General features: G+C 44.0%; 1 protein-coding gene across 4 annotated transcripts in view; it reads left to right on the top strand.

Moving 5' to 3' along the window:
- The window catches only part of APX6 (ascorbate peroxidase 6), a 90139-nt gene that overhangs the window by 29058 nt on the left and 35665 nt on the right, over nucleotides 1–25416 (top strand). For all 4 annotated transcript variants that reach the window (XR_015687594.1, XM_087661074.1, XM_087661073.1 and 1 more), the window contains 2 exons: nucleotides 4135–4262; nucleotides 4371–4441. Coding sequence is in view for 3 of the 4 variants with exons in the window: in XM_087661074.1 (XP_087517200.1) it covers nucleotides 4135–4262; nucleotides 4371–4441 (199 nt within the window). In the remaining variant the exon portion in view is untranslated. The remainder of the gene's footprint in view (nucleotides 1–4134; nucleotides 4263–4370; nucleotides 4442–25416) is intronic.

Below are 25416 nucleotides of genomic sequence, written 5' to 3'. Positions count from 1 at the left end.
CACTGTGCAAACCATAGCATCATGTGTCTCGATTCTCGCGTACTTCATTGACATAGATGGAGGTGGAGGACTTCTTGTGGACTTGATCATGTAACCTCGCATAACGCAAGAACTGACGCTCAAACTTGTAGGTCAGCAATAGACAGTGAGATAATATGCTGGATAAAATAGAAGTATTTGTTGGGCAACTTGTTCAAGAAGGACGTAACTTGATCGTTGTCTGACTTCGGAGAGTCAGTAGTGGCAAACTCGACAAGTAATCGCCAATATTCTACCAACTTGACTTTCGGATCATCCCCTTCCTTAATGAAAAACTCTTGAAGCTCAAAGTTGATGTTTATATGCCGAGTACGATCTCTGATTGTATAGCGGTTGATGAGATGACTCCAACATTTCGATGCGAGAGGGAAGTGCTGTAACTGAGAGTGAAACTCATGAAACAAACCGTGCATCAGCTCGACATTGGTTGTGGCATTGCTAGCTTGCCATTGATGAATGTAATTATTAGGGTGGGCTACGTGAGAGTCATGCATAGGATTAAGTCCAATAACAAGGTTCCAAAGACCCTGAGACTCAAGCACGTGCTGCATATAGTTCGACCAAGTAGTGAAAATTGACTCGTTGAAATGAGTCTTGTGCGTGTAGGCATTATTGGTTGAGGCAACAAGAGTGATAGTGCTTTGATAAGGTGGATAGGGCGGGTACACTTTGGAATGGATCCTAGAGTGCATACCAGGCATACGAGAAGTGTGCACGTTGGATCCAAATGTGTGCTTGGGATGACTAGGCATGGGCATTGTCGCTGCATGAGGACCCCATGGTGGAGGGATAGAGACACGTGGAGCAGAGGATGAAAATCCTTGGGTGGGAGTGACCCATGGAAAGTGTGATGACGCACCATAAGCAGAGGATGAAAATCCTTGCGTTTGAGAGGTCATGGTGTGTGTGTAGCTAGGGGTAGTGACAGGGATGCCCATCACAACTGTCCCAGTTGGAAAAGATGTTCTTGCATGAGAAAAGGCAGAGGGAACTATGTTAGAGAGTGACATTTCCTGTAACAAAGCCCCATAGTGCAGAGTGTCTTGTGGGAAAGAATAGGTGACAATGTTAAGAGGTGGGATGCCCCTTAACGATGCACCGTGATGTGAAGTGGTAGAGAAATGTGAATATGGAATAGAGAATGAAAATGTGCTAGGAGCGGAGACAGAAGGTCCAACTCCCAGTGTGTAGAGGTGGATGTGGAAAGTAAGCTGAGGTTTCGAAATGAGTGTGATATGGCTTCAAGAGAAGAGGGTGGGATGGGAGGGAGAGAAGAAGAGTAATTGACTTGGTCAAATGAAACGGAAGATGTAGTTATATCTGATGATGAATGTTTGCTTCTTGAGCCTCCTCTATTAAGATTTACATTTTTTTTGCCATTCGGGTCTTGCACACCAAAAGGCAAAACAGGAGAGGGTTTTGATTCGAACAACTCAAAGGGTTGTATAAACCTGATACAAGGCTTGGCCAAGATGATGAAGATGGATCGCTAGTCGTCCCAAATGTCACATTGTTTCCATGATGAAAAAGGTAGCCAGTCTTATCAACCATTCTAGAAGGAGTAGCAAAACTGGAAGAAGGGATGTCTTCTAGTCCATACTTGTAGGTACTCCTCAAACTCCTTTGTGAGGTTAATGAAATCTGGAATATCTGGCATAGGTGTAAACATAGAGGGTGATGGTGAGGGTGAATGCGGAGTGCCGCATTTCTCATCGAGTCCATAATGTAGGAGAGCTTGGAGTACCAAACGCAGGTTGGTGGGAGACATGGGTAAAAGAGGACTGACAGCTGTTATCTGATGTGGAGGATGGTGTCTGTCTTGAGGACATGCATTTTTGAAACCTCACTTAACATGTGGATTAATTTTTAATCACATGGTTAAAGTAAATGTTGCACATGTGAGGTATAACTGGGACTAGAGTAAATTTACGAGTCTGAGACTCCAGAAAATCACGGGATGTCAAAGGCAAAAGTTGCTATAAGGTATGCCGCACATGTAGTTGGTGGTATCTGGTGCTAGTTGTTGGCCTAGGTCATTTATTTGGCCATAAGTGTCAGTTGGTGACACTAGAGAAGTGGCATTTAATGGTATATAATACCAATCTGATGGTCAAAGATGACGTAGAGACACTCAAGAATGGAAGTCGCCCAGTCAATTTAATTATTGGCTAGTCAGATTATTTTTTTGGGCATTGAAATAATTATTAGATTAATTTTCAGTATTTAAAGATGGAAAAATTAATATTTAATTATGGATAATCTTGGAAAACCATTTGGAAAGGTTGCTACTTGTCATAAATTTCCATGCAAGATTGAAAAACGTCTTTAGAGGTTGGGGACATACATTTTAGTGCATTCAGCTTGTAAGAGAGAGGAAGGAGATGTTGCTGCTCTGATCTGTAGCCATTGGAGGATCTTCTGAGGTAGCCAAGGGCAAGAGAAGACCAAGCAACAACAAATGACAACCTCTACATGCTGTTGAGATAGGGCAGTAGTAGTAAATGATTGATTTTCTTTAGTTCTTTGCATCTACAAGCTGTTGAGACAAGGCAGTAGTAGTAAATGATTGATTTTCTTCAGTTCTTTGCAACGAAAGTCTGAATTTGCTCTCTTCTGAGCATTCTCTCTCATCTCCTAGCCTTTCTACAGCCTTGCTTCGAAGATTATAGCATTGAGATCACCAGAGGCTCAGAAATTTCAAATTTCTCTTATGTAAATCCTGATCTGCAGAGTAGAAATTAGGGTTTACGAGCAACCTCAGGAAGCCTGCTAGAAATTGGAAGCTTCAAGACTCGGATTCAACAGGGCTGAAGCTGTTTCAGTCAAATTCAAGTGGAGGGACCAGCAAATCAATGAATTTGGAGCATTTTCATCTCCATCAAAGTGGGTGAAGGCCAATTGACTGCCCGAATCAAGGGGCAAATCAGATTGAAGACTTGTTCGTCATTTTGGATAGCAAGGGGAGTTGGAATACCAAAAGGGATTGGGAGAATCCCATTGTACATTGACTTCTTCTTCAATTAAGTTAAAGAAATATTGAAAGGGGTGCCAGTTTTGGGGCCAACAAGGTGTCCATTGTCCAAGATTGTAAGTTAATTTGCATTTCTCAGTTTTGAAATAAATGTTACTGCTGTAACTAAGTTGTAATCCGGGAATTACTGCCCATCCATGTAAGGAAGGCTGGTTCACTGTCACTTGATGTAGGAGCTAGCACCTAGTGTGAAAACATCAAACGCAAGTTGTAGATATAGTTGCTAATGTTAGGCAGCTCCAATTGCACGTAGAGGAGGGTCAGAAACCTGTTGCCAATGCTGATGGAGGAGCGCTAGATGCAAAGGAAGGTGTGGCAGCAGTCGCTGGGGCTGGACAGCCATGTGTGTGTGGGATGATGGTTGATCTCTGCACTCAAGGGTGAGAAATCTGCACAAACGGGATTAAGATTGAATGGGGGCAGCTTGTCTATTTATAGATGAGGATGGACCCTCCCAAATTAGGGTTTCACCGAACTCTCTCCAACCGCGCCTCGTTTTAGAGTTTTCGTTAAATTAAGCTTGTTTTGGGACTGTTTAAGTGGCTAATCAGCATGGAATGCATTTGGTAGCTCAACATACTAAACGTGCCAAAGTACTTTTGCCTTTCTCACTGTTTTTTAGTGAGGGCTGGAGAAGAGTAATAACAGAAGAGTGTTTTTTCTAGTCATCTACCACTGCACTAACAATATTCTGTTGTTTTATTATATATTTATAAAAAAACACAAACGGTAAAGGCTATCATGAAGCGGAGAAACCTCGTCAGGAGAAGAGAGGTTACGACTAATTCAAACCAATGTTTTAAGAAGCAATAATCCTTTATGTCTGGATGACTTCAAATGCCTCAAAGATCTGTGACAGAAGCTGAATGAACTCATGAATTAGGCACTGGCAGCAGTTGACATGTTAAGCAATGGATATTACCTACTTTATAGTCAGGCTCTGTGCAGCTTAATATTGTCTTAAACAAAGTCCATCTCAGATCTAGGAACTACTTCAGTAGTTATATGCACATTATTTGGAAAATAATCGAAGTTGCAAAGGTTTATTGTTGTATCATGTGAAGGATTGATGCAGAGGAGATCGATACTGTTCAAACTGAGTTAAGAAAGCTGCTGAAAAAGTCTAAAGCTGCAGGGATGCTTCGACTAGTCTTTCATGATGCTGGCACTTTTGATGCAATTAAACATACAGGTGAAGATTTGGTTGCAGGAGGTTTTCTTGTAGGATAGAAGTAAACGAGGAATAGTGTTTAAATATCTCTAAAACTGTGTGATGTAACCTTTGGACTTAGATTGCCAGGGGGAATGAATGGATCAATAATCTTTGAGCTTGATAGGCCTGAAAACTCTGGCTTAGATCGTGCAATCAAGGTATTTTCTAACTTTTGGCCGAAAGTAGATTCTCAGATTCATAAATACCATAAGCTCTAAACTTGTATGTACTTGAAGGTCTAAAAATTGTACATTTGCTGTACAATTACCTTAAAGGAACAATACACCAACAAAGTCATACGTTTCATTCTTTCATCTTTATAGCATGAAACTTTTCTAATTGTGTTTTGGTTTTTTATTACTTCACTCACTCACTCACACACACGCACGCACGCACGCACGCATCTACAAAAGGCCAATGTGGCCTATGAAACAAAATATAGAGTACATCCATGTCTAATGTAGAGAGAGAGAGAGAGAGAGAGAGAGAGAGAGAGAGAGAGAGAGAGAGAGAGAGAGAGAGAGAGAAGTAATGAGAGAAGGTCACGGGAGCTCGTCGTTGGACCTGCGCACGGTTCGTCTGGTGCTCTGCCGTTGATTTCTCCCGCCCCGTCATGTCGTCGGTTCGTTCGCGTGCCCCGTCACGTCCGTTCGCCTGTTCGTCCGTTCGCGCACCCCGTCAGTTCGCCTGTTCGCCCCGTCACGTCGCCTGTTCGTCCGTCCACCTTTCCCTGAGAGCGCCTCCCTACCCTGTTCGTCCGTCCGCCTGGTTCCCTGAGAGCGCCTCCCTACCCTGCCTGCGACCTGACCCTGCGACCTAACCCTGAGACCTGACTCTGCGTAGGAGCGACTTGACCCTGCAAATCTGCTCCGTTTTCCTGCCAAACGACCCCGACCATCTGTATAGCAGGCGACTGTACTGTTGACTCCACCGTCAGACTTCACCGTCAGTCCCCTGTCTCGTCTCGCCTTCGAAGCCCCTGTACTAAGAGCGACTGGCACCACGCAGTCTTCTAGGTTTCCGGCACAGTAGAAAGAATTCTGTGATACAGCAGAGGGTCGGCCTCCGCCGTGTGAGAAACCAGCTTTCAGGAGTGCAAATTTCTGACTCAGCAGACAAAGACCTGTGCTGCAGCAAGACACACACAAAGAGAGAGAGAGAGAGAGAGAGAGAGAGAGAGAGAGAGAGAGAGAGAGAGAGAGAGAGAGAGAGAGAGAGAGAGAGAGAGAGAGAGAGAGAGAGAGAGAGAGAGAGAGAGAGAGAGAGAGAGAGAGAGAGAGGGGCCGCTCCACCCTCCTGCCCCTGCACTGTTAGGGTTGTGCCCTGCCGCACTCCCTCTTGGGACAGGTCGTGACTGCGGCGGACAAGGTCGCGTCTCCCGCTCTTCACCGCGCGTCAGTCCTCCTTCGAGATCCAATCGTGATACAATATGGCTGGTCTGGATCTGGATTTTATAGACCAAACAGTGGCAGCGCTTGGTCCGGATTCTGATACTGAGGAGCCTGAGGATATGGTTCCGTGCACCGAAGAGATGCCCCCTGGTCCTGACATCCAGCCTGCGGGTAAACGTACCAAGCATACTTCGGATGAGATAGTGGATCATCAGGATCGTTCCTATGCTCAGGTTGCTTCGGATTCTATGGACTCTCAGGATGTTGACTGGGAGCATTTGCTAGAATTTGCCAACACTTTGCTTGGCGATTATGTTCAACATAATCAGGAAGTCTTTTCTGACTCTGCACCTGACGATGTTCTGGAAGCCACTATGGACCGGAAAACTGTCCTGCGATCCTTTTCGGTGTTTTATGATCGCGCTGTGATACTCTTCTTCACTGGTCGAATCCCACTACTTTCCCGTATTCGCCAGTGGCTGCATAGTCTGCTACAAGGAGAATGTGTTGAAGAGATTTTTGTTGGGCCCCGAGGGTTTTTTGAGGTGTTGTTGAAATCTGAGACGCATCGTGCTGCTCTCCTGTCTAAATTGCCTTTGTTTTTTGATCGCCGGTTGGTCCATGTTATACCATGGCGCCCAATGGCAGATTTTCAGCGTCTGTTGCAACGTGAATGCCCTGTCTTGGTTGAAGTGGAAAATTGTCCGGCTGTCTATTGGCCACTGTTGAAGGACGCTATGGCCGCTGTGGGCACTGTTCTGGTTCCTCCAAGTCTAAGGGCTGTGAATCGCAACCGGTTGTGTATGTTATGGGACACTGCAAGGAAAAGGCCTGCTTGGTTACGTCTCAATTGCTCTGGCATGCATCCATTACACTTTCGTTTGAAATGGGGCAATTTTGCAAGACATTGCTTTTCCTGTGGACAATTGGGGCATTTTATGGCCGAATGCCCGGAGCGGCAACACACTTCAGATGCTGGCCATGTTGTGTTGCCCATGGAAGATATGGTGTGTGATGCTCCGTCGCAAGATGCTATCCACCCACCTAAAGTTCTGGACAAAGGTAAACAACAGGTTATGGGTCCAGATTCCCGTGCCACTGACTGGGTTGAAGTACGTGCAAAAAAAGGCAACAGGGTTGTTGTGCTGGCATGGAGAATACCATGCCTACTACCTCACAAGATTCCATACGTACCTATAGGCGCAGGAAGGAAATGTTGTCTTCCGAGCGATCTGCTCCTGCTATGGTTTCCTCTTCCCCCCGTCCTCAGTCCACCAGGAGAATGTATTCGGATCGTCCAAAGGGTCCACCTGCTAAGCTGGCTTTTGATACCAGAGGGAACGTCATTACCCCGTGGGATCATCGTTATCCCCGTTCCATCCCCAAGCCAGCCGATATGCCATCTACCTCCAAATCTGGTCCTCAGAACTCTTTTACTGTGTTGGCGGATTTCTTGGATGAGGGAGTCTTGGACATTCTCGCAGAAAAAGTCAAATCGAGGCAAGCTGTGCCTCGTACCTGATTTTGTTTTGAATACACATGAAAATAGCCACGTGGAATGTGCGAGGAATTTGTTCTCGCCACAAGCAACATGCCATGTGGACTGTATTGCATGAGAATCAGTGGAATGTCCTGTGTGCTGTTGAGCATAAGAGTCACGGGGAAGCCGGAAAAGTTGTGGATTGCCATGGCTTTCGTTTGTTCTATGCAGGGACACAGGCCATGCATTATTCGGGTGTGCTCATGATTGTACATGACAAATATCAGCCTGTTTTTATTAAAAATGATGTGCATGGCCGCTTTCTGGTGATTGGAATTTTATTCGAAGGGGAGATCTTATGGTTACTTGGTCTCTATGCTCCGAATGATCCTTTATCTCACCGGGAGCTTTGGCAGACTTTGCAGACCTCCTTGTCACTTGGCAGACGGGGCTTCTTGATGGGGGATTTCAATATGTGTGTTGATTCTTCCCAGTCCACATCGGATCATTCGGTAATGGACGCGCCGGAAAGTCGTATGTGGCATGAGTTGGCTCTTACTGTTCTTAAGCAAGATCTCTGGTTCTGGCTACACCCGTCTTCTATAGGCTTTACTTTCCATTCTGCCCAGTATGCAACAACATGGTCGCGGTTGGACCGCATATACATCATGTAGAATGATGATTTTCTTCCTGAATGCTCGAAATGAAAGTGTTGCAGCAATATGCCTTGTCGGACCATTTCCCTCTGCAGCTTGAGCTGCTTACACAACCCATTGCACCTTTCAAGCAATTTCTGGAGAGACTCCCTTTGCGTTTCAACTCGTCTTACTTGAAGCATGCAATCTTTCAAGGCTATATGCAGCAATTGATTGATAGATTCTTATTGGACTTCTCCTCTCAGGGCACTGCTTCATTTGAAAGATTGCTCTCTAATGTGCAGTGGGTTGCTCGGTAGTATGGGATCCATCATGCCTCTCTTTGTCGGCGGCGTCGACAAGCAGCAGAGGATCTACTAGCTTTGGTTCGTTCTCTGCTGGTGGACACTCCGGATGATGCATTTTTGCTAGCACTGGTAATGCGGCTGGCTGATCTTATTAAAGAATTTCAGTTGAAATCGTATTAGCAGGCCAAATTGCAACATCTGACGGAGACTTTGCAAGATAGTGCGTGTCAGACTCATAAGTTCTTTCGAGCCCTCCATGCCTCTCCTGCTCGGGAGAATATGACCAGACTCGAGGATGCAGAAGGCCACCTGATCCTTGATCCGCAGACTATTGTGCATATGTGTAGGAATTATTTCCACGACCTTCTTGGTTCCACTTCTCCACCTGCAGCCCAAACTACTCAGGCCCGTTCGGTTTTTTATGACCTGGTCCGCAATCAGGTTCCGCAGGACATGCAAGCTACTATGGAGTCAGATATTTGTGAGGCAGAGGTTATGGACGTTTTGTTATACTTGCCCAAGGATAAAAGTCGGGTTGGGACGGTCTCGCCAATGAGTTCTTTGAGGCTTTTGCTACCCAATTGGCGAAACCATTGAAGGCTTTGTTTCAGCAGGAGTGGGAAACGGGGATCATGCCTTCCTCATGGAAAGAAGGACTTATTAAACTGCTTCCAAAGGTTCCTTCGCCGTCTACGTTGAAACATTAGCGTCCAATTTCTTTGATGGGTTCTATGTATAAAATCTTTTCCAAAGTAATGGCGAATCGGCTCCATAAGCATCTCCCTGCCATTGTGCACCCTCTCCAGTATGGTTTCATTAAGGGCCGAAACATTCTACATAATGTATTAAACGCGCAACTGGCGATTGATTATGCAAGGCATTCTAATCAGGAGGTCGTACTGATTCAATTGGACCTGGAAAAGGCTTTTGACTATCTGGACTGGTCTTTCGTTGCTGAACTTATGTCTGCTATGGGCTTTGGTGCTTGGATGTCTCGTCTAATCTACACCATCAGTGCTGTGGCGTCTTCGAGAGTCATGCTGAATGGAGGTGTTACTGAGCCATTTGTCCTTGCCCGCTCTGTCAGACAGGGGTGCCCTTTGAGCCCTCTCTTCTTTGCCCTTGCGACTCATCCAGTTCTTTCGATGTTATCTCATATGGCAGCTTCTACTCAGTTGGCTGGATTCTCTTCCTTCTGGACAACACTTCATTAGTCAATCCTTGGCTGATGACAGCTTTATGATTTTGCGTGCGGACAAGGATAACCTTCGAAAAGCATTGGATGTTTGGGCTCTCTTTGGTCAGGCGTCCGGCCTTCGCATCAATGCGTTCAAATCAGCCATTCTCAGCTACACGGAGTCGGATTTGCAGTCCTTGGACTAGCAGGGTATGGTTGTTTCTCGTGGCTCCATTGTCAGGCATCTTGGGTACCCTTTGGGTGTTTATGTTCCCCCAAAGCAGCTTCTACAGTGGATTTCTCAGAAAATGGTGGCTAAGTTTCTGTATTGGAAGTCTCAGGCCTGGCCCTTCCATGTTCGCCTCAAAGTAGCCCAGACAATTATGTTGCCAATGCTCACATATTTCTTGCCATTGCTGCCCTGGACTACTACGACTCTGAATGCTCTTACTCAGTCTATTCGTTTCATGCTATGGAAGAAGGATTCATTGCATGCAGGCATTTCCTGGATTTCTTGGTCGCATGCGTGCACCCCCAAACACATGGGTGGAGGGGCTATTTTAGATGCCCAAACTCACATGCTGGCACTCCGTTGGTCTCTTTTCCGCGCCATTTGCTCGGATCATCATCCGTGGGTCGTTATAGCCCGTTATTTCCTTGAGGATCATGGGCTTCTGCATGGCAATACCCAAATCCGGAGTTCTTGGTGGCATGTTCTTAATGCTGATTCGCGGTTCTCCAGTTCTTCTTCGTCGCTGCTTACTCATTTGGTATGTTCCTGGAAACTGGTCCTCCAGAAGGCTCAGTGGCATCCAACGGAGGATCGCGTAGCTACTAATTCTTTTCAATTGGAATTGCTGGCAGTCTCGCGATTACTTTCATGGGAAGGTAAATACGAGCTTAGACCACAATTCAACCGGATGGCACGTTTGGGCTTATCTTCAGTCGGGGATGCCACCCTTGCTAGTCGCAATGTGCTAATATCGTTTCGTACAGCTAGGAGGCTTTTTAGGATCCCTCGTGGATATAGGCATTTATGGGAACAGCTTTTGATGGTGCTCCAGAGCAGACAACCCTTTCCTGCCCTTGCTTCAGATCATCCCTGGCAAGATTGGGACTTTGAAGGCCGGTTGAATTTAAACAAAGCTTCTGCTAACCAGGTGTATCATCTTCTGATTAAAGATCATCAATGGCTGGTTACTAAAACGAATACTCTATGGGGATTGCGTAAATCCCGGTCATGGTGGAGGGCAACTGTGATGGAGGGCTGGTTGAACAAGACACCCTTCAAATATAAGGTCTTTCTTTGGAGAGTGATGATTGGTGGTCTTCCTCTTGCTTCAGCTCTTTCCAAGCGACGAATCTCCAATGGCAATTGTTTCTTTTGCACCACTTCTGTGGAATCCTCCCGGCACCGATTTATTTCTTGCCCCATCGCTAAGAAAGTTTGGTTATTCTTGTCAGCCGTTTGGCGAGCGGTGGTTGGTTGCACACTACGCCCCTTTGATTGGGTTTTTGGGCAGCCCAAATAACCCACTCCGGCACAGCCACATATGAAGCTCATGTATCACTTTCTTCGATATTGGGGCTGTTGGCATAACTGGACCATTCGGAATGCTTTCCTTTTTGATTCCGCCTATAATGTTCAGCGGCATATTGCTAGGTTTAAGGGCTTCTTGTATTGGCAGCTAGATCTTCTCCAGCATTCTGACATGCTCTCTAGGGAGGACTTACGTCCCTGGCATATGGCAATTTCCTCCGCGTCTTTGCCATGACTTTGCAACTCGTAGTACTAGAACCTCTTCACATGATGGCGTAGCGTCATCGTGTATCTTGTAATCAAATAGATCTTCTCCGGCACTTTGACATCCTCTCTCGGGAGGACTTACGCCCCTGGCACATGGCAATTTCCTCCGCGTCTTTGCCATGATTTTGTAACTATTTGGCCCTTTGGTTCTTGTAAAGAGTCAGTTTGTACACACGATGGGGTAGAGCCATCGTGTATCTTGTAATCATGAAAACTTTTTCGTAATTAATACAATTACCTTTTACGAAAAGAGAGAGAGAGAGAGAGAGAGAGAGAGAGAACTGATGAACCTGAGATTTTGGCGAACCACATGGACTTGAGCACCTGCAGTCCTGCCATCGCTCCTGCAACATCTTCTTTCTGCGTCAGGTCTGCTGCTGGCTGAGATGCTGTGAACTGAGGACCTGGCTGACATAACCTGCACCTGCTGCAGTGAGGACCTGATCTGAAACCTGTAGCATGGCTGCCTTGGACATTTCTGCTGCGAAAAACCTAACTCCTGACCTGTAACAACCTGCAGAACCTGTAGCATAGCAACCTCGACATTGCGAAACCCTAATTCATGACCTGCAGTTGTGCCCTTGCTGGCTGTTGTGGCCTGCAGCCGACCTGGCCTGTGTGGCATGCAGTCAAGCACCCAGACAGGTTTCTTCCAGTCCTGTGTGGTCAGCCTGACAAGCAGTGAATATATAGACCAGCAGCACCTCCATAAACAGACCAGCGTCACTTACAGAGCGAAATCAGAACAGCAGGGAACAGAGCTAGGGTTCATCTGCAGCTTCTCAGGATGTTTGCTCCCCTATGCCTGAGCTGAAATGTGGAGGTAGATGCCTCGGGGCCTAATATGAATGAGGATGAAATGGTTCCAAATTCTAATACTGAAGATACTGAGCCAGTTGTCAAGCACTCTAAGTTTGTTGAGGCTTCCCCCGTGAATGGGACAAATGTATTGCCTTGCAGGGAATCACAAACATTGCATTGTGTGCTTGGAGACACGTCACACTTTGTTCTATGCTTGAGCAGGGCAGTCAGATGACTCCCAAGACTTGGATTGGGAGCATCTCTTGGAATGCGTTGCTTGGGGAGTATGTGCAACATAATTAGAATACTTGCCATGACTTTGATGAGAGTGATGTCTCCTTTTTGTTCATCGTGAAATTCGCTACATGGAATGTTTGGGGTATTTGTTCGCGTGGCAAACAACATGCTATGTGGCAATGCTTGGGATGTCTTGTGTGTGACAGAGCATAAGAGTCATAAAGAAACAGGGAGAACTCTGCACTGTCATGGTTTCAAGCTTTTCTATGCTGATGTTCCTGTGGGAACCCATGTTGGTGTGTTGCTAATTGTTCGGCCAAAGTCTTGGCTAATAGATCACATGATACCTTCCGAATCTTATATCCTTGCATAGTATGGATTCATCAAAGGGATATTCTACACAACATCTTGAACATCTAAATGGGAATAGAGTACTCTTGCTACACAAAGGAGGAAATGGTGATGGCTCAATTGGACTTGGAAAAGCCATTGACCACTTGAAATGGTCTTTCTTGGGTCAGCTAATGCAATGCATGGGATTTGGTCCTAGAATATCTGGACTTATTAACACCATTAGTATGGACTCCTCTTCAAGAGTTTTGCTCAATGGTGGTGTCACAAAACCTTTTCCCCTTCACCGATTTGTTAGGCAAGGTTGCTTGTTGAGTCCTTTATTCTTTGCTTTGGCCACTCATCCCATTTTGATGATGTTGTTTGGCTTGGTGGCTAATGGTGGTGAGGTGGTTGGACTCTCTCTTTCACGTAAGGAATATTCTACACCACATCTTGAACATCCAAATGGGGATATTTTATGCTTGCTACACAAAGTAGAAAATGGTGATGGCTCAATTGGACTTGGAAAAAGCCTTTGACCACTTCAAATGGTCTTTCTTGGGTCAGCTAATGCAATGCATGGGATTTGGTCCTAGAACATTTGGACTTATTAACACCATTAGCATGAACTCCTCTTCAAGAGTTTTTGCTCAATGGTGGTGTCACGAAACCCTTTTCCCTTCACCAATCTGTTAGGTAGGGTTGCTCCATGAGTCCTTTATTTTTTGCTTTGGCCACTCATCCCATTTTGATGATGTTCTTTGGCTTGGTGCCTAATGGTGAAGTGGTTGGACTCTCTCTTTCACGTAAGATTGAAAATAGCTGAGACAATCATAACCCATCCTTGCTCCCTTGGCTGAAGTCTAATTTATGGGAAATTACTCAACCCATCGCTTCTTGCTTTGGAAGAAGAATTCTACACGGATGGGGTTATATCTTGGATCTTTTGGCACCATGTTCGTGTTAGTAGTCTAGTTAGCTTGTGTGAGTCTAGGTCACTCCTAACATACTAGGGTATTGAGGCATTAATTGCTGGCCGACCTGCTACCATTTATGGCACTATTTCGGCCTATATATTCAGGGACTCCCTCCTTAGTTATTCGTTTATCACCTACTATTGGTTTTGTTAGAGAGAGGGAGGTGGTGCCAGTGCCTAGGCCCCATGCAGCTAGTGACTCATTGTTGTAGGCGATTGCCTTGTGTTTGGTATATGGATTTCATTTCTCGAGCATTCTTCTTAGTTCTCTTCTTTGCAATGTTCTTCTAGGTTTTTCTCTTCTATCGTTGTGTTCAGCAGTGTATTATGTATAGCATCCGTTTATGCTTCCATTAATGCATTGGCACTATTTAGTCGAAGGATACTATTTAGTCTTTCTTACTTTGTGTCACACATGTACATGATTAGCTTTGACATGTGCAATCCGCCCTTCCAGAGACTCATCTTGTCGGGACTGTGCTTTATAACCTTCCTTCGGAGTTTGACGGAGTAGCCAATGCTTTAAGGGCTTAGCTATCAGTTTTCTAGAGATGTCCTTGATGTTGCTCAAGCATGAGATATCTCCCGGTTATAGGGGAGGCTTTCATTGCAGTTTGGTGGTTCCAGTAAGGTCAACCATATGGAGAATATGTGGAGAGAGAAGCAATATGACAGATGAGCAAGCAAGACAAGCAAAGCCATCATGCATAGGGAAAAAATGCCTTTAGAGATTGCCATGTGCAATGGCACGAGTATGGTGGATTTGGAGTTGACCACTCCAAGGGTGACTGAAAAGGGATAAATGCGCACAAACATATGTTTGTATGAACATAATGCCAATACATGGGGTAATGCAAAGAAAGATACAAGTTTTCATGCTCGTGTAAAATGCGATGCAATGGTGCCACTTGGACAGTGCCCTAGCAAGGGAATTGTTAACTTGCTCAAGTGTCCTTTCACAATCATGTCATCGTGACAGTGCGGATGGAGTTGTAAATGTCGATAATGTACAATATAAAGTAAATAAATGTCTGAGAGTGAAAAGCTGTGAATATCATCACTGTCACTTTCAAGAGAAGGAAACTGTCCCCTCTCAAATTGAAAGAAAAAGCAAGAGAAAGGCACTTTCTCCCCGTCAATTTGAAGGAGTAGAGGAGGGTGTGCCGAAGCCGATTTGAGGTAGAAGATATTGAATAACCTGTTGATCTCTCTTGTCAAAATATATACAAAATTGTCATTGGATAGCATAGACTGTAGGCGAATAGTACCTAGATCAACTTGCTCTCTGGTGAAGTGGAAGTGATCTACCACATGCCTTGTCTAAGGTGTGATGATCGGATTGCTCACAAGGGCAATGGCACTTTGGTTGTCGCAATAGACATATGTAGGCACCTCACAAGGAAATTGAAGTGTGGTCAACAAGCTCTTAGATAGATAGCCTTTGTAGTATCATTGAAAAAAGCATGTTACTTTGCCTCCGCCGTGGAAGCTGCCGTACTTGAGGTGTAGAGGTAGCCATCATGGGAACACCGGGTGTTAGGATCTCTCGCCCAGCCAGAATTAGTATATCCATGGTAGAAGGTACTGTAGAACCAGCTTGTTGACCCCCTTGGTCAAAATATTTACAAAATTGTCACTAGATGGCACAGACTCTAGGCGAATAATGCCTAGCTCAACTTGCTCTTTGGTGAAGTGGAAGTGAACTGCCACGTGCCTTGTCCGAGGTATGATGATCGGATTGCTTGGAAGGGCAATGGTACTCTAGTTGTTGCAGTAGACAAGTGTAGGCGTCTTGCAAGGAAACAAAAGTGCGGCCAGCAAGTTCTTAGATAGATGGCCTTTGTGGTACCATCGAAAAAAGCACGATACTTTGCCTCCGCCATGGAAGCTGCGATCGTCTCCTGCTTATGGCTAGCCCAAGAGATGGGTGCTATGCCCAAGGTGTAGAGATAACTGCCATGGGAACACGGGGTGTCAAGATCTCCTGCCTAATGAGAATCATCATATCCCTGTAAGCATAAACCATGGCCATAAGCTAGTCCATAATTATAGGTATACCTTAAATATCTTAACATACGAAGACAAACAATCGAATGAGATATTCTAGGTGCATTAAAATATTCACTAAGCAAACTAAGTGAGAATTCAAGATTTGACCTAGTATGAATCAATCAAAGTAGTTTCGGTACAATAAAATGATAAGTGTGAGCATCAAAAGGCTGACCGAAGATATCCTTATACAAATGGACAGTGGGATTAAGAGGTGTGGCTGTAGCCATGTTTGATCAATGCAATACTGTTTTATTAGTTGTAGGGTGTATTTCAATTGTGATAGAAAGATACTTCCCTCGGATTGAACAATCTCCATTCCCAAGAAATAAGGCAACAAACCCTAGTCGGTCATCTCAAATGGAGAGCAAAGATTTGCCTTGATTTTTGCTATGGCTGCAGAATTTGAGCCAATGAGGAGTATATCATCAATGGAGAACAAGATGTAGTTGACCCCTACACTAGTGGTGCACACATATAGATTTGGATCATAGGGGATAGAATGGTATCCATGAGTCCATGAGAACTCATCCATCCTTTGGTACCAAGACCTCCACACTTGCTTCAGCCCATAAAGAGATTTATGTAGGTGAGATACCTTGCCATTCCAATCAAGGGAAGAAAAGGTGGGAGACTGCTTCACATAGACTTCCGCCTTCAAACAACCGTTCAAAAAGGCACTTTTGATGTCTATTTGATAGATTGCCTAACTGTGGTGAGCAACGGGCACAACCAATAGACGAAATGATGTCAATCGAGCAGTAGTAGGTGCGAAGGTTTTTTCATAGTCAATGTTGTGCTTTTGCATGAAACCTTGCACTACAAGGTGAGCCTGGCATTTGTCTAAAGTACCATGAGCCTAAAGCTTGGTTCTAAAAATCCACTTCGTCTTGATGAGTGGGTTGTGACGAGGACGATTCACCAAGATCCAAGTCCCATTTTGATCGATACTATCCAGTTCCTTCGCCATGGCATCATACCATTGAGGGAGTTTGAGAGCCTCTTGCGCGGCTCGGAATGTGCAATGTAATCAGTTGTAAACAACAATGCATATGAAACTTGAGGGGCGAGCGGAGTAGACCTTCTAGGGCCTTTTGGAGTGAAATGGTCTACTAGTACCAGTAAGGTAACCGGTCTCAGGGTCTGGAAGCAAAAGTGTCTATAGGAAGGTCAGGAGCGGGCAGTAGATTCGGCTTAGAAGGCATGATCTCATATGATGTGAGCGGAGGTGAGGACGAAGTGTCCAGTGCAAAAGACTGCACAATGTCTCTCGCATCAAAGATGACATCTCTCTTGACGATCACCTTGTTCGTTTGAGGAAACAAATGGTATGCTCTTACTTCGGAAGAATAGCCCACAAAGATCGAGAGATCTGGTCAAGGGGAGAGCTTTTCTATCTTGTTATTAGGAGTGTGCACATAAGTACGACTACCGAAGACTTTGAAGTGACAAACAATAGGTGGAGAGTCAAAAAAGTGCCTTATACGGAGTCTTTTTAGGGACCGTCATAGTTGGATATTCGTTAAAGATGTACACCGAAGTGTTAACAATCTCAATCCAAAGGCACTTAGGCAGCTTTGCTGTGAACATCATAGAGAATGCCATATTTATGATTATTTGGTTTCTATGCTCTATGACTCCATTTTGTGTGGGGGAGTTGGTGGAGGTAAGCTGGTGTGCAATGCCTTGTGCTCCTGTAGAAACTCAAAAAACTCGTGGAAGGTAAACTTGCCACCAGAATCACTCCTCAATACCCACACGATAATCACTCTAGTTATGAACTAGTAGAACCCAAGCACTGAAATGCTTTGTATGTGGAAAATAACTCATCAATGTGTAATTGTATCTAAGCCTTAGTGGTCAATACGAATTTCTACTTCACCTAAGGTATAAAGGTATAAGTGAAGGCATCTGACTTGTGCTTGAGAAAATATATCCAGATGTACCTAGAGAAATCATGCACTATAAAAAAGAAGTACATCACACCATTCAAGGTGGTAGAGGATATGGGACCACAAAGATTTATATGAATGACCCTAAGGGGTTCCTCAGCACAGGTGATAGATCGCTGAGGGAAGGATTTAGGATGTTGCTTACCTAGTTGACACGCTTTACAAACCTCTTGAGATAGTTTGAGGGGTGGAAGGCCCTCAATGATTTCATTGACACGACAACTCATAAAGAGAGTCCTAGCCAAGATGTCCTTAGCGAAAATGCAAAAGGTGCTCATAGCCCGTGGGCACTCATGTGGTCGGCCAAGGCTTGGAAGTGATGGAACTACGAATCATCGGCAGTTGGCTCGGTAAGAAAATGGTTGATGTGGTAAAGGCCATTAGGATGTGCCTTGCCACGAGCCATTACTAAACCAATCTAAGAGTCTAGGATCTCGACTATGGTCATAGTAAAGAAAACTGTTTGCCCCAAGTGGCAAAGCTGTTGAACGAACAACAAGAGCATTCCAAGTCGGGGGACATGATAGACATCATCCAACGAAGCGAGATCCGGGGATCCTGATTAGGGGAAAACTGATGCGACCCTTGTGAAGAAATACTCTAAATGTAGAAAACACAAAACCAATCAATTGACAAAGCACAGACAAATAAATATAGAACACAGTTAGGGTTAGGGTTAGGGTAACTCAGAGATAGTCAACACAATGAATGATAAAGTGAATGAATAATAAACATATAATGCTCATGTAGCAAACACGCTATGTAGTGAATATGGGACCTTGAACTCTCGTATCTTTGGGATTAAGGCAAAGGTTATGAGCTGTAGAGTGTGTCGTACTCCAAATAGATCTCGAAATGCAGCAAGGTGGCCTCTGTGTGTCGAACACTAGCAAATGCAGTTAGGGAAGGCTGGATTTGATGTAAACGACATTGCAAAAGAGAGAAAGACTAAAAACGCAAGTACCCGAGGAGAGAGAAAATTGGGCGACAACTGTTAGATGCAAACGCAGGAGATAGAGGAAAAGAGAAAGGTAGGGCGGCAATCCAAAAACAGTAAACGCAGCCCGAGGAGGAGAGAAAATGTCAGGGCGGTAGGCTCTAGATTGATGCGACAATACGAGATGATGACGTCAGCAGCAACAAATGCTGCAATTTGTTTAGTAGCAGATGGTTGGCACTCATTGCTATGTCCTTTGCGAATGGGGTATGGGCAATAGAGATATGGCTTTGAAAACCTACCAAAACGAGATTGAGGGAGAGTGGTGGGTTGCATGCCTATTTGTAGAAAGTTTGGGGCACCCAAATTAGTGTTGTGCATGTGGGACACAGTAACTCTCTAGGATCGCGTTTCTTTTTAAAATAAGAATATTTTTTCATTAATTAAGCATATTTTGGAGCTGTTGAAGCGAGACTAATATAATTTTAGCTCAACAGTCCCTATCAGGCTCTAAATTGAGCTATGAGAAGTGGGCCAGCCAAGCCCTTCAAATAGTGTGTTTTTACCCTAAGGCGTTCCACTCCAAAGTAGTGAGAGTATCGGGAAAATGATGCATGTTGTCTGCCTAGCGACCTACTAAGACTATAAAGGTGATGGTTATCTTACCAAGGGAGCCCAAGTGATCACTTGAGAGGGGCAAGGGTATCAGACCAAGGATGCGCGTCAATTGCCCAGGGGCTTATCAAGGCTTGCAAAGTGGGATGGAATCAACAATGGATTTCTTTTTTGTTTTGTTTAAAAAAAGAGCTTTGTTTGTGTAGCACAAGATTTAGCACTAAATGAGGGTTTCAAATTAGTGTTGGTCTCATTGAGCCATTTTGCCCTGAAGTACGGAAAAATAAAGATGGATAGCCCCACTATCTTCATAAAACAAGCAAAATAATCCCACACACTACTAAGGTAAGTGCCTAGGGATTTCTAAGAGAGAGAGTGTGTGTGTGTGTGCGAATCATATGGAAAATATGTGGAGAGATAGACAATATGATGTGGGAGCAAGCAAGACAAGCAAAGCTAGCATGCAAGCATAGGGAAAAAAAAAACGTGCCTTTGGAGAGTGCCATGTGCAATTACGTGAGTAGGGTGCATCCGGAGTTGACCATTCCAAGGGTGACGGAAAAGGAATAAATGCGCACAGATGCATGTTTACATGAACAGAATGCCAATCCATGGGGCAATACAAAGGAAGATGTAAGTTTTCATGCTCATGGAATGCGATGCAATGATGCCACTTGGATAGGCCCTCGCAGTGAAATTATTCACTTGCCCAAGCGCCCTTTTATAACCATGTCATCCTGATAGTGCGGATGAAGTTACAAATGTCTATAATATACAATACATAATAAATAAATGTCTGGAAGGAAAAACACTGTAAGCTTCATCAATATCACTATCAAGAGAAGAAAACTGTCCCCTCTTAAATTGGAATTAGAAGTGAGAGGAAAGCATGCTTTCTTTGTTAGTGTAAAGAAGTAGCGAAGGGTGTACCCGGGCCGATTCGTGGTAGAAGGTATTGTATAACCGGCTTGTTGACCGCCTTGGTCAAAATATATGGAAAATTGTCATTGAATGGCATAGACTTTATGTGAATAATATCTAGCTCAACTTGCTCTTTAGTGAAGTGGAAGTGAAGCACCACGTGCTTGATCGAATTGCTTGCAAGGGCAATGGCACTTTGGTTGTTGCAATAGACAATCGTAGGTGCCTCGCAAGGGAATTGAAGTGTAGCCAGCAAGCTATTAGATAGATAGCCTTTGTGGTACCATCGAAAAAAACTTGATATTCGGCCTCTGCCGTGGAAGCTACTACTGTCTCTTGCTTACGGCTAGCCCAAGAGATGTGTGCCGTGCCCAAGGTGTAGAGGTAGCTGCCATGGAAACGCTAGGTGTCAAAATCTTGCACCTAGATAGAATCAGTATACCCCTGTAAGCATAAACCATGACCATAAGCTAGTTCATAATTATAGATACACCTTAAATATCTTAACACACGAAGATAAGCAATCTAATGAGACATTCTAGGTGCATTAAAATATTGACTAAGCAAACCAAGTGAGAATGCAAGATCTGGTCTAGTATGAATCAACCAAAGTAATATCCCTATAGTAGAATGATAGGTGTGAGCATCAAAAGGCTTGACCCGAGGTATTCTTTTGCAAATGGACAGTGGGATCTAGAGGCGTGGCTACTGGCCATGTTTAATCAATGCAATACTATTCCACCCTTTGTAGGGTGTACTTCTGCTATGATAGAAAGATACTTTCCTTGGATCGAACAATCTTCATCTCTAAGAAATAAGACAACAATCCTAAGTCAATTATCTTGAATGTAGAGCAAAGTTGTGCCTTAATTTTTGCGATAGTTGTAGAATTTGAGCCAATGAGTAATATATCATTGACATGCAGCATGATATAGCTGACCCTTGCGCTAGTGGTGCGCACATATAGATTTGGATCATAGGGGGTAGAACGGTATGCATGAGTTTGAAGAACTTGTCCATCGTGTGGTACCAAGACCTCAGTGCTTGTTTCAATCCATAAAGAGCTTTCCGCAAGCGAAATACCTTATCAGTCCGGTCAGCGGAAGAAAAGTTGAGAGGTTACTCCACATAGAATTCCTCCTTCAAATAACCATCCAAAAAGGCACTTTTGATGTCCATTTGATAGATCAACTTCATAGTCAATACCGTGCTTTCGCTTGAAACCTTGCATTACAAGGTGAGCCTTGTATTTGTGAAATGTACCATTAGCCTTTAGCTTAGTCCTAAAAATCCACTTCTTCTCGATGACTAGTTTGTGATGAGGGTGATCCACCAATGTCCAAGTTCCATTTCGATCTTGGAGAGCCTCTTGCCAAGTATCTGGCTTAGAATGTGCAATGTAATGAGTTGTAAACAACGATGCATACGAATCATGAGGGGTAAGCTGAGCAAACCTTCAAGGGCCCTTTAGAGTGTAATTCGGTGGAAGGACCCCCGAATCTTGCATGGTTTGTTGGTACCAGCGAGGTAACGGGTCTCGTGGAGAAGGCCTAGGGGTTGAAGTGGTTGCAGGATGGTCAGGAGCGGATAGTAGATCCGATTGAGTAGGCACGATCTCAAACGATGCGAGTGGAGGTGAGGATAAAGAGTCCAGTGCAAAAGATTGCACTATGTCCCTCTTATCACTTTGATTTCCATCAAACTTGATGTCTGAATTGGAAGAAGTTGCAGCCATTTTTATCACGAACACGAGTAAATGCACTGAACTGCAGAAACACAAGCTGAACCAACAAATGCATTGCTGTTTTTCCTCAAGCAGTAATAAATCTCTGCTGTTGATACATAAACCAACCACCACACGGGCAAATACTGCGGAAATTTACCAAATTTTGCACAAAGCCCCAAAAATCCAGGTCCAACAGTGCATAAATGTCAGCCAATCTGACCAAGCTGAGCAAAATTTTACCATTGCATGAAAAGCCCCAATTTTTCGGGGTCCAATGTTTGGAAATTTTACTCGAAAAGGTGAAATTCCGACAAATTTGGCAAAATCCCCAATTTGATTGAGGTCACTACGCACAATGTTTGCAATTTCTGACTTGAATGTCATTACCAGGCATAGATGAGATTAAATTTGGGAAAAGTTCGGGCTCAAATTTGCACAGAATTGACGATTGTGCTTCCAACACATGAACCTTCGTTAAGGCAAGGGGAAAATTCAGAAATTAGAGAAATTTCTGAATAAAAAGGGGAGGTACCGAAGCAGAGATAGGTCCATATGATATTGTAGATGGAGGTGGAGGCATTGGGACACGATAGCCTTGTCCAAATGTTGGTTGGGGCACAACGTAATGACTGGATGGTCCACTAGGTGATGCTATAGAGGCAAATTGCGATACTAAACATTCCACACTTAAGTATGTTTGAGATGCACTCCGAGATAGATAACTTGAAAGTGTGTGTATGGGAGGTCGAGTCTCCGTCACTGGTACACCACCCGAAAACAGGTATATAGAGGTCCTAAACGTTGTGCGTAAATGTGTATAATGCCTTGGTGTGGTGCATGGTGGATTATGTGGTGCAATTAATGAAAGTGGAGAGAAAGGTGTAGCGGAAGATGAGGGAGGGATGGGTGGCAGCCCAAATGGATTAGTGATAGATGTTGTTGTGGGAAATATGATTGGTTTCTTTTGTCCATTAAATACATTAGATTGAGAATTGGATGAAGATGCATCTACTTCAAATTGATCATGAGAAATAAATCATGTGAATGAAAAGGAAGGGATGGATTACTTACAAGTTCTTTCAGCTTCTAACTTAGTTTTGAGTTCATAAAGAAATACCCATCTTCCTTATTACTTAAAAACCAAAGGTTGCTTTGAAGAGTTCCTTCTTGAAGAGTATCCTTGGATCCAATAAAAAATACAAAATCAATTGGCATAGAATCTGAAATAATAGGGTTTGTACTTGGCATTGGAGAAAAGATGTACTATGGAAATCATGCGTAATTTGAGCTAGGTTTCACTTGTAGATGGCTAGCTCGTTGTGGAGATTTCGAAGGTCCTACAAGATCATTAGTTCTGTGCGCCAAATCTAAATGAGAAAACTCATACTTACCTTTAACCTCATCTTGAGCCCTATGCACAAGGATGAGATCATACTCAATGGTAGAAATCTGATATGGGCTGTGAACTCCATGGTAGTTCTCCACCCATGTCAGATTAGCAGAAGCAAGTTGGCAGGCCCACTCTTAATCGTTTCTGTCCATGTTTGACTGTGGAGACTAGAGCGGTGTTGTGAATGTGTTCGAAATCATCTACCCCTTTTGTTGTTTCTGCTTTTCGGATGAGCTTTTCGATCAAAGGGCAAGGTTTCTAAGAGAGTATCTAGCTTTGATACCATGTGAAGAAATGCTCTAGACGCAGAAAACACAAAATCAATTGTATGACAAAGCACATATTGATAAACATAGAATATAGTTAGGGTAACTCAGAGAGATTGAACACAATGAATAATAAAGTGAATGAATAACGAATATACAATGCTCATGCAAGAAACACACTATGTAGTGAATATTGAACCTCGAACTCTCGTATCTCTGGGATCAAGGCAGAGGTTATGAGCTATAGAGTGTGTCATACTTTGAATAGATCTCAAAACGCAGCAAGGTAGCCTCCAGTAGCAAATGCAGCTAGGGAAGGCTAGATTTGATGTAGACGACAGCGTAGAAGAAAGAAATACTAAAAATGCAGATACCTGAGGAGAGAGAAAAACTGGGCGACAACCGTTTTTAATGCAAATGCAACATATAAAGGAAATTGAAAGTTAGGGCAGAAGCCCAAAACAATAAACAGAGCATGGATAGGAGAGAGAATGTCAGGGTGGCAACTCTAGATTGATGATGACAGCACAAGATGAGATCAATAGCAAGTGCAGCAATCTATTTGTAGGCGACAACTCCAGGGTATGGGGCGACAGCTGTGGGTAGGTGGCGATAGCAGAGCAGAATGAAGGCGAAGGTTGAAATCAGGCGCCAAATGGTAGTAGATGGTTGGGGGAAGCTCTGACTGTGATGTCCTTTGCAAATGAGGTGTGGGCAGCAATGATATAGCTCTTGAAACTTGCGAAAATGAAATTTAGGGAGAATAGTAGGCTGCATGTCCATTTATAGAAAGTTTAGGGTATCCAAATTAGGGTTGTGCATGTGGGATATAGTAACTCTCTAGGATTGCGTTTCTTTTTAAAGTAAGAAGGTTTCTTTATTAATTAAGCAGATTTTGGGGCTGTTTAAGTGAGGCTAATGCAATTTTAGCTCAACAATCTTGGGCTTGAATTTTGACTGAGGAGTTATTTCCTACACAGACTCTCCCGATTGCAAGGGCTTGGGAAATGAAAATATTTGATGTAGGAGTCATGTGATGGGTAGCTCCACTGTCCACAAGCCAAATAGGTGCAGTTGTGCTTAGCTATGACGAGTGAGCCTCCGTGTCGTCCTCGTTAGGAGGCAACTCGCTGAGGTGAATGAGACTTGCATTCAATGTCTCTAAGGAGATGATGTGGGCCTTTGTAGACCAGTTAAATAGACCTTCAGGAGTTGAGTAGTTCGCGGACTATGATGGCAGACCGGTGGTAGTGTGGGTCTAGCCTCGCCATTGCCCATGTTGGGGGTTGCTACCACCTTGCTTCTCGTGTTGGGGTTACTCCACTAGGGTGTGGGGGTTTGATCTTTGGATTTTGATTGTGTAGCTCTTGCCTTAGATCAACACTCGTCGTCATAATGGCCAGCCTTTTGACAATGTTGACAATAGCTATTTTTCTTAGATACATTCTATCTTCCAAGTTTGAGAGTTGATTGTGTGGTCCCTTGGGATTCACTAGCCTTCTTTGAATTTTGTTTGTGATTTTGATTTGAATTTTGTTTGCCCTTGCTTTGCCATCCCCTTTTGAGAAGATGCAACCCCCCTCTATCAAGGAGGTGTTTTCATAAAATGTGGACATTTGAGATTATAAAATCACCTGGTGGAGAAAATGGAAATATTTTCTTGGCAGCTTGTTAAGGAATAATGTAAGCTTATCGTTAGAGGAATTAAAAGCTCTAGTGGTTGAGAATTCAATGGGAAGATGTTGATACTCAGCCAACTTGATTTTCAAGTCATCCTTGTCGGTGATTTTCAAGTCATCCTTGTTGGTGATTTTAAAATTTAGAGCTCTTGATCCAAATTGATGTGAAGGGTCCTATCTTGAGCCGCATAGTGGTTAGTCGAGTGTGCCTAACACTCAGATGCTAAGTCGAGATGCTGAAGCTGAGAGTGAAACTCAGGCAATAAGCCTTACATAATCTCGAGAATAGCGGAGGCATTATGAGTCTTCTATGAGTGGATGAGGTTTTGAGAGTCTAAGACACACCTCATCAAGTTAGACCAAGTCTTGTCATTAAAAGCATGCTTGGCGGATAAGGAGCTAGAACCATGTGGTGTTTGCGAAGATGGATAGTGGAGGTAGGTGGAGGATAAG

The sequence above is a fragment of the Lygodium microphyllum genome, chromosome 20 (genome assembly GCF_053477565.2).
Source record: "Lygodium microphyllum isolate KBCC chromosome 20, Lygodium_microphyllum_v1.1.10, whole genome shotgun sequence".
Lineage (NCBI taxonomy): Eukaryota > Viridiplantae > Streptophyta > Polypodiopsida > Schizaeales > Lygodiaceae > Lygodium > Lygodium microphyllum.
The sequence above is the reverse complement of the archived record's forward strand: the minus strand, read 5'-3'. Positions and strand labels throughout refer to the sequence as shown.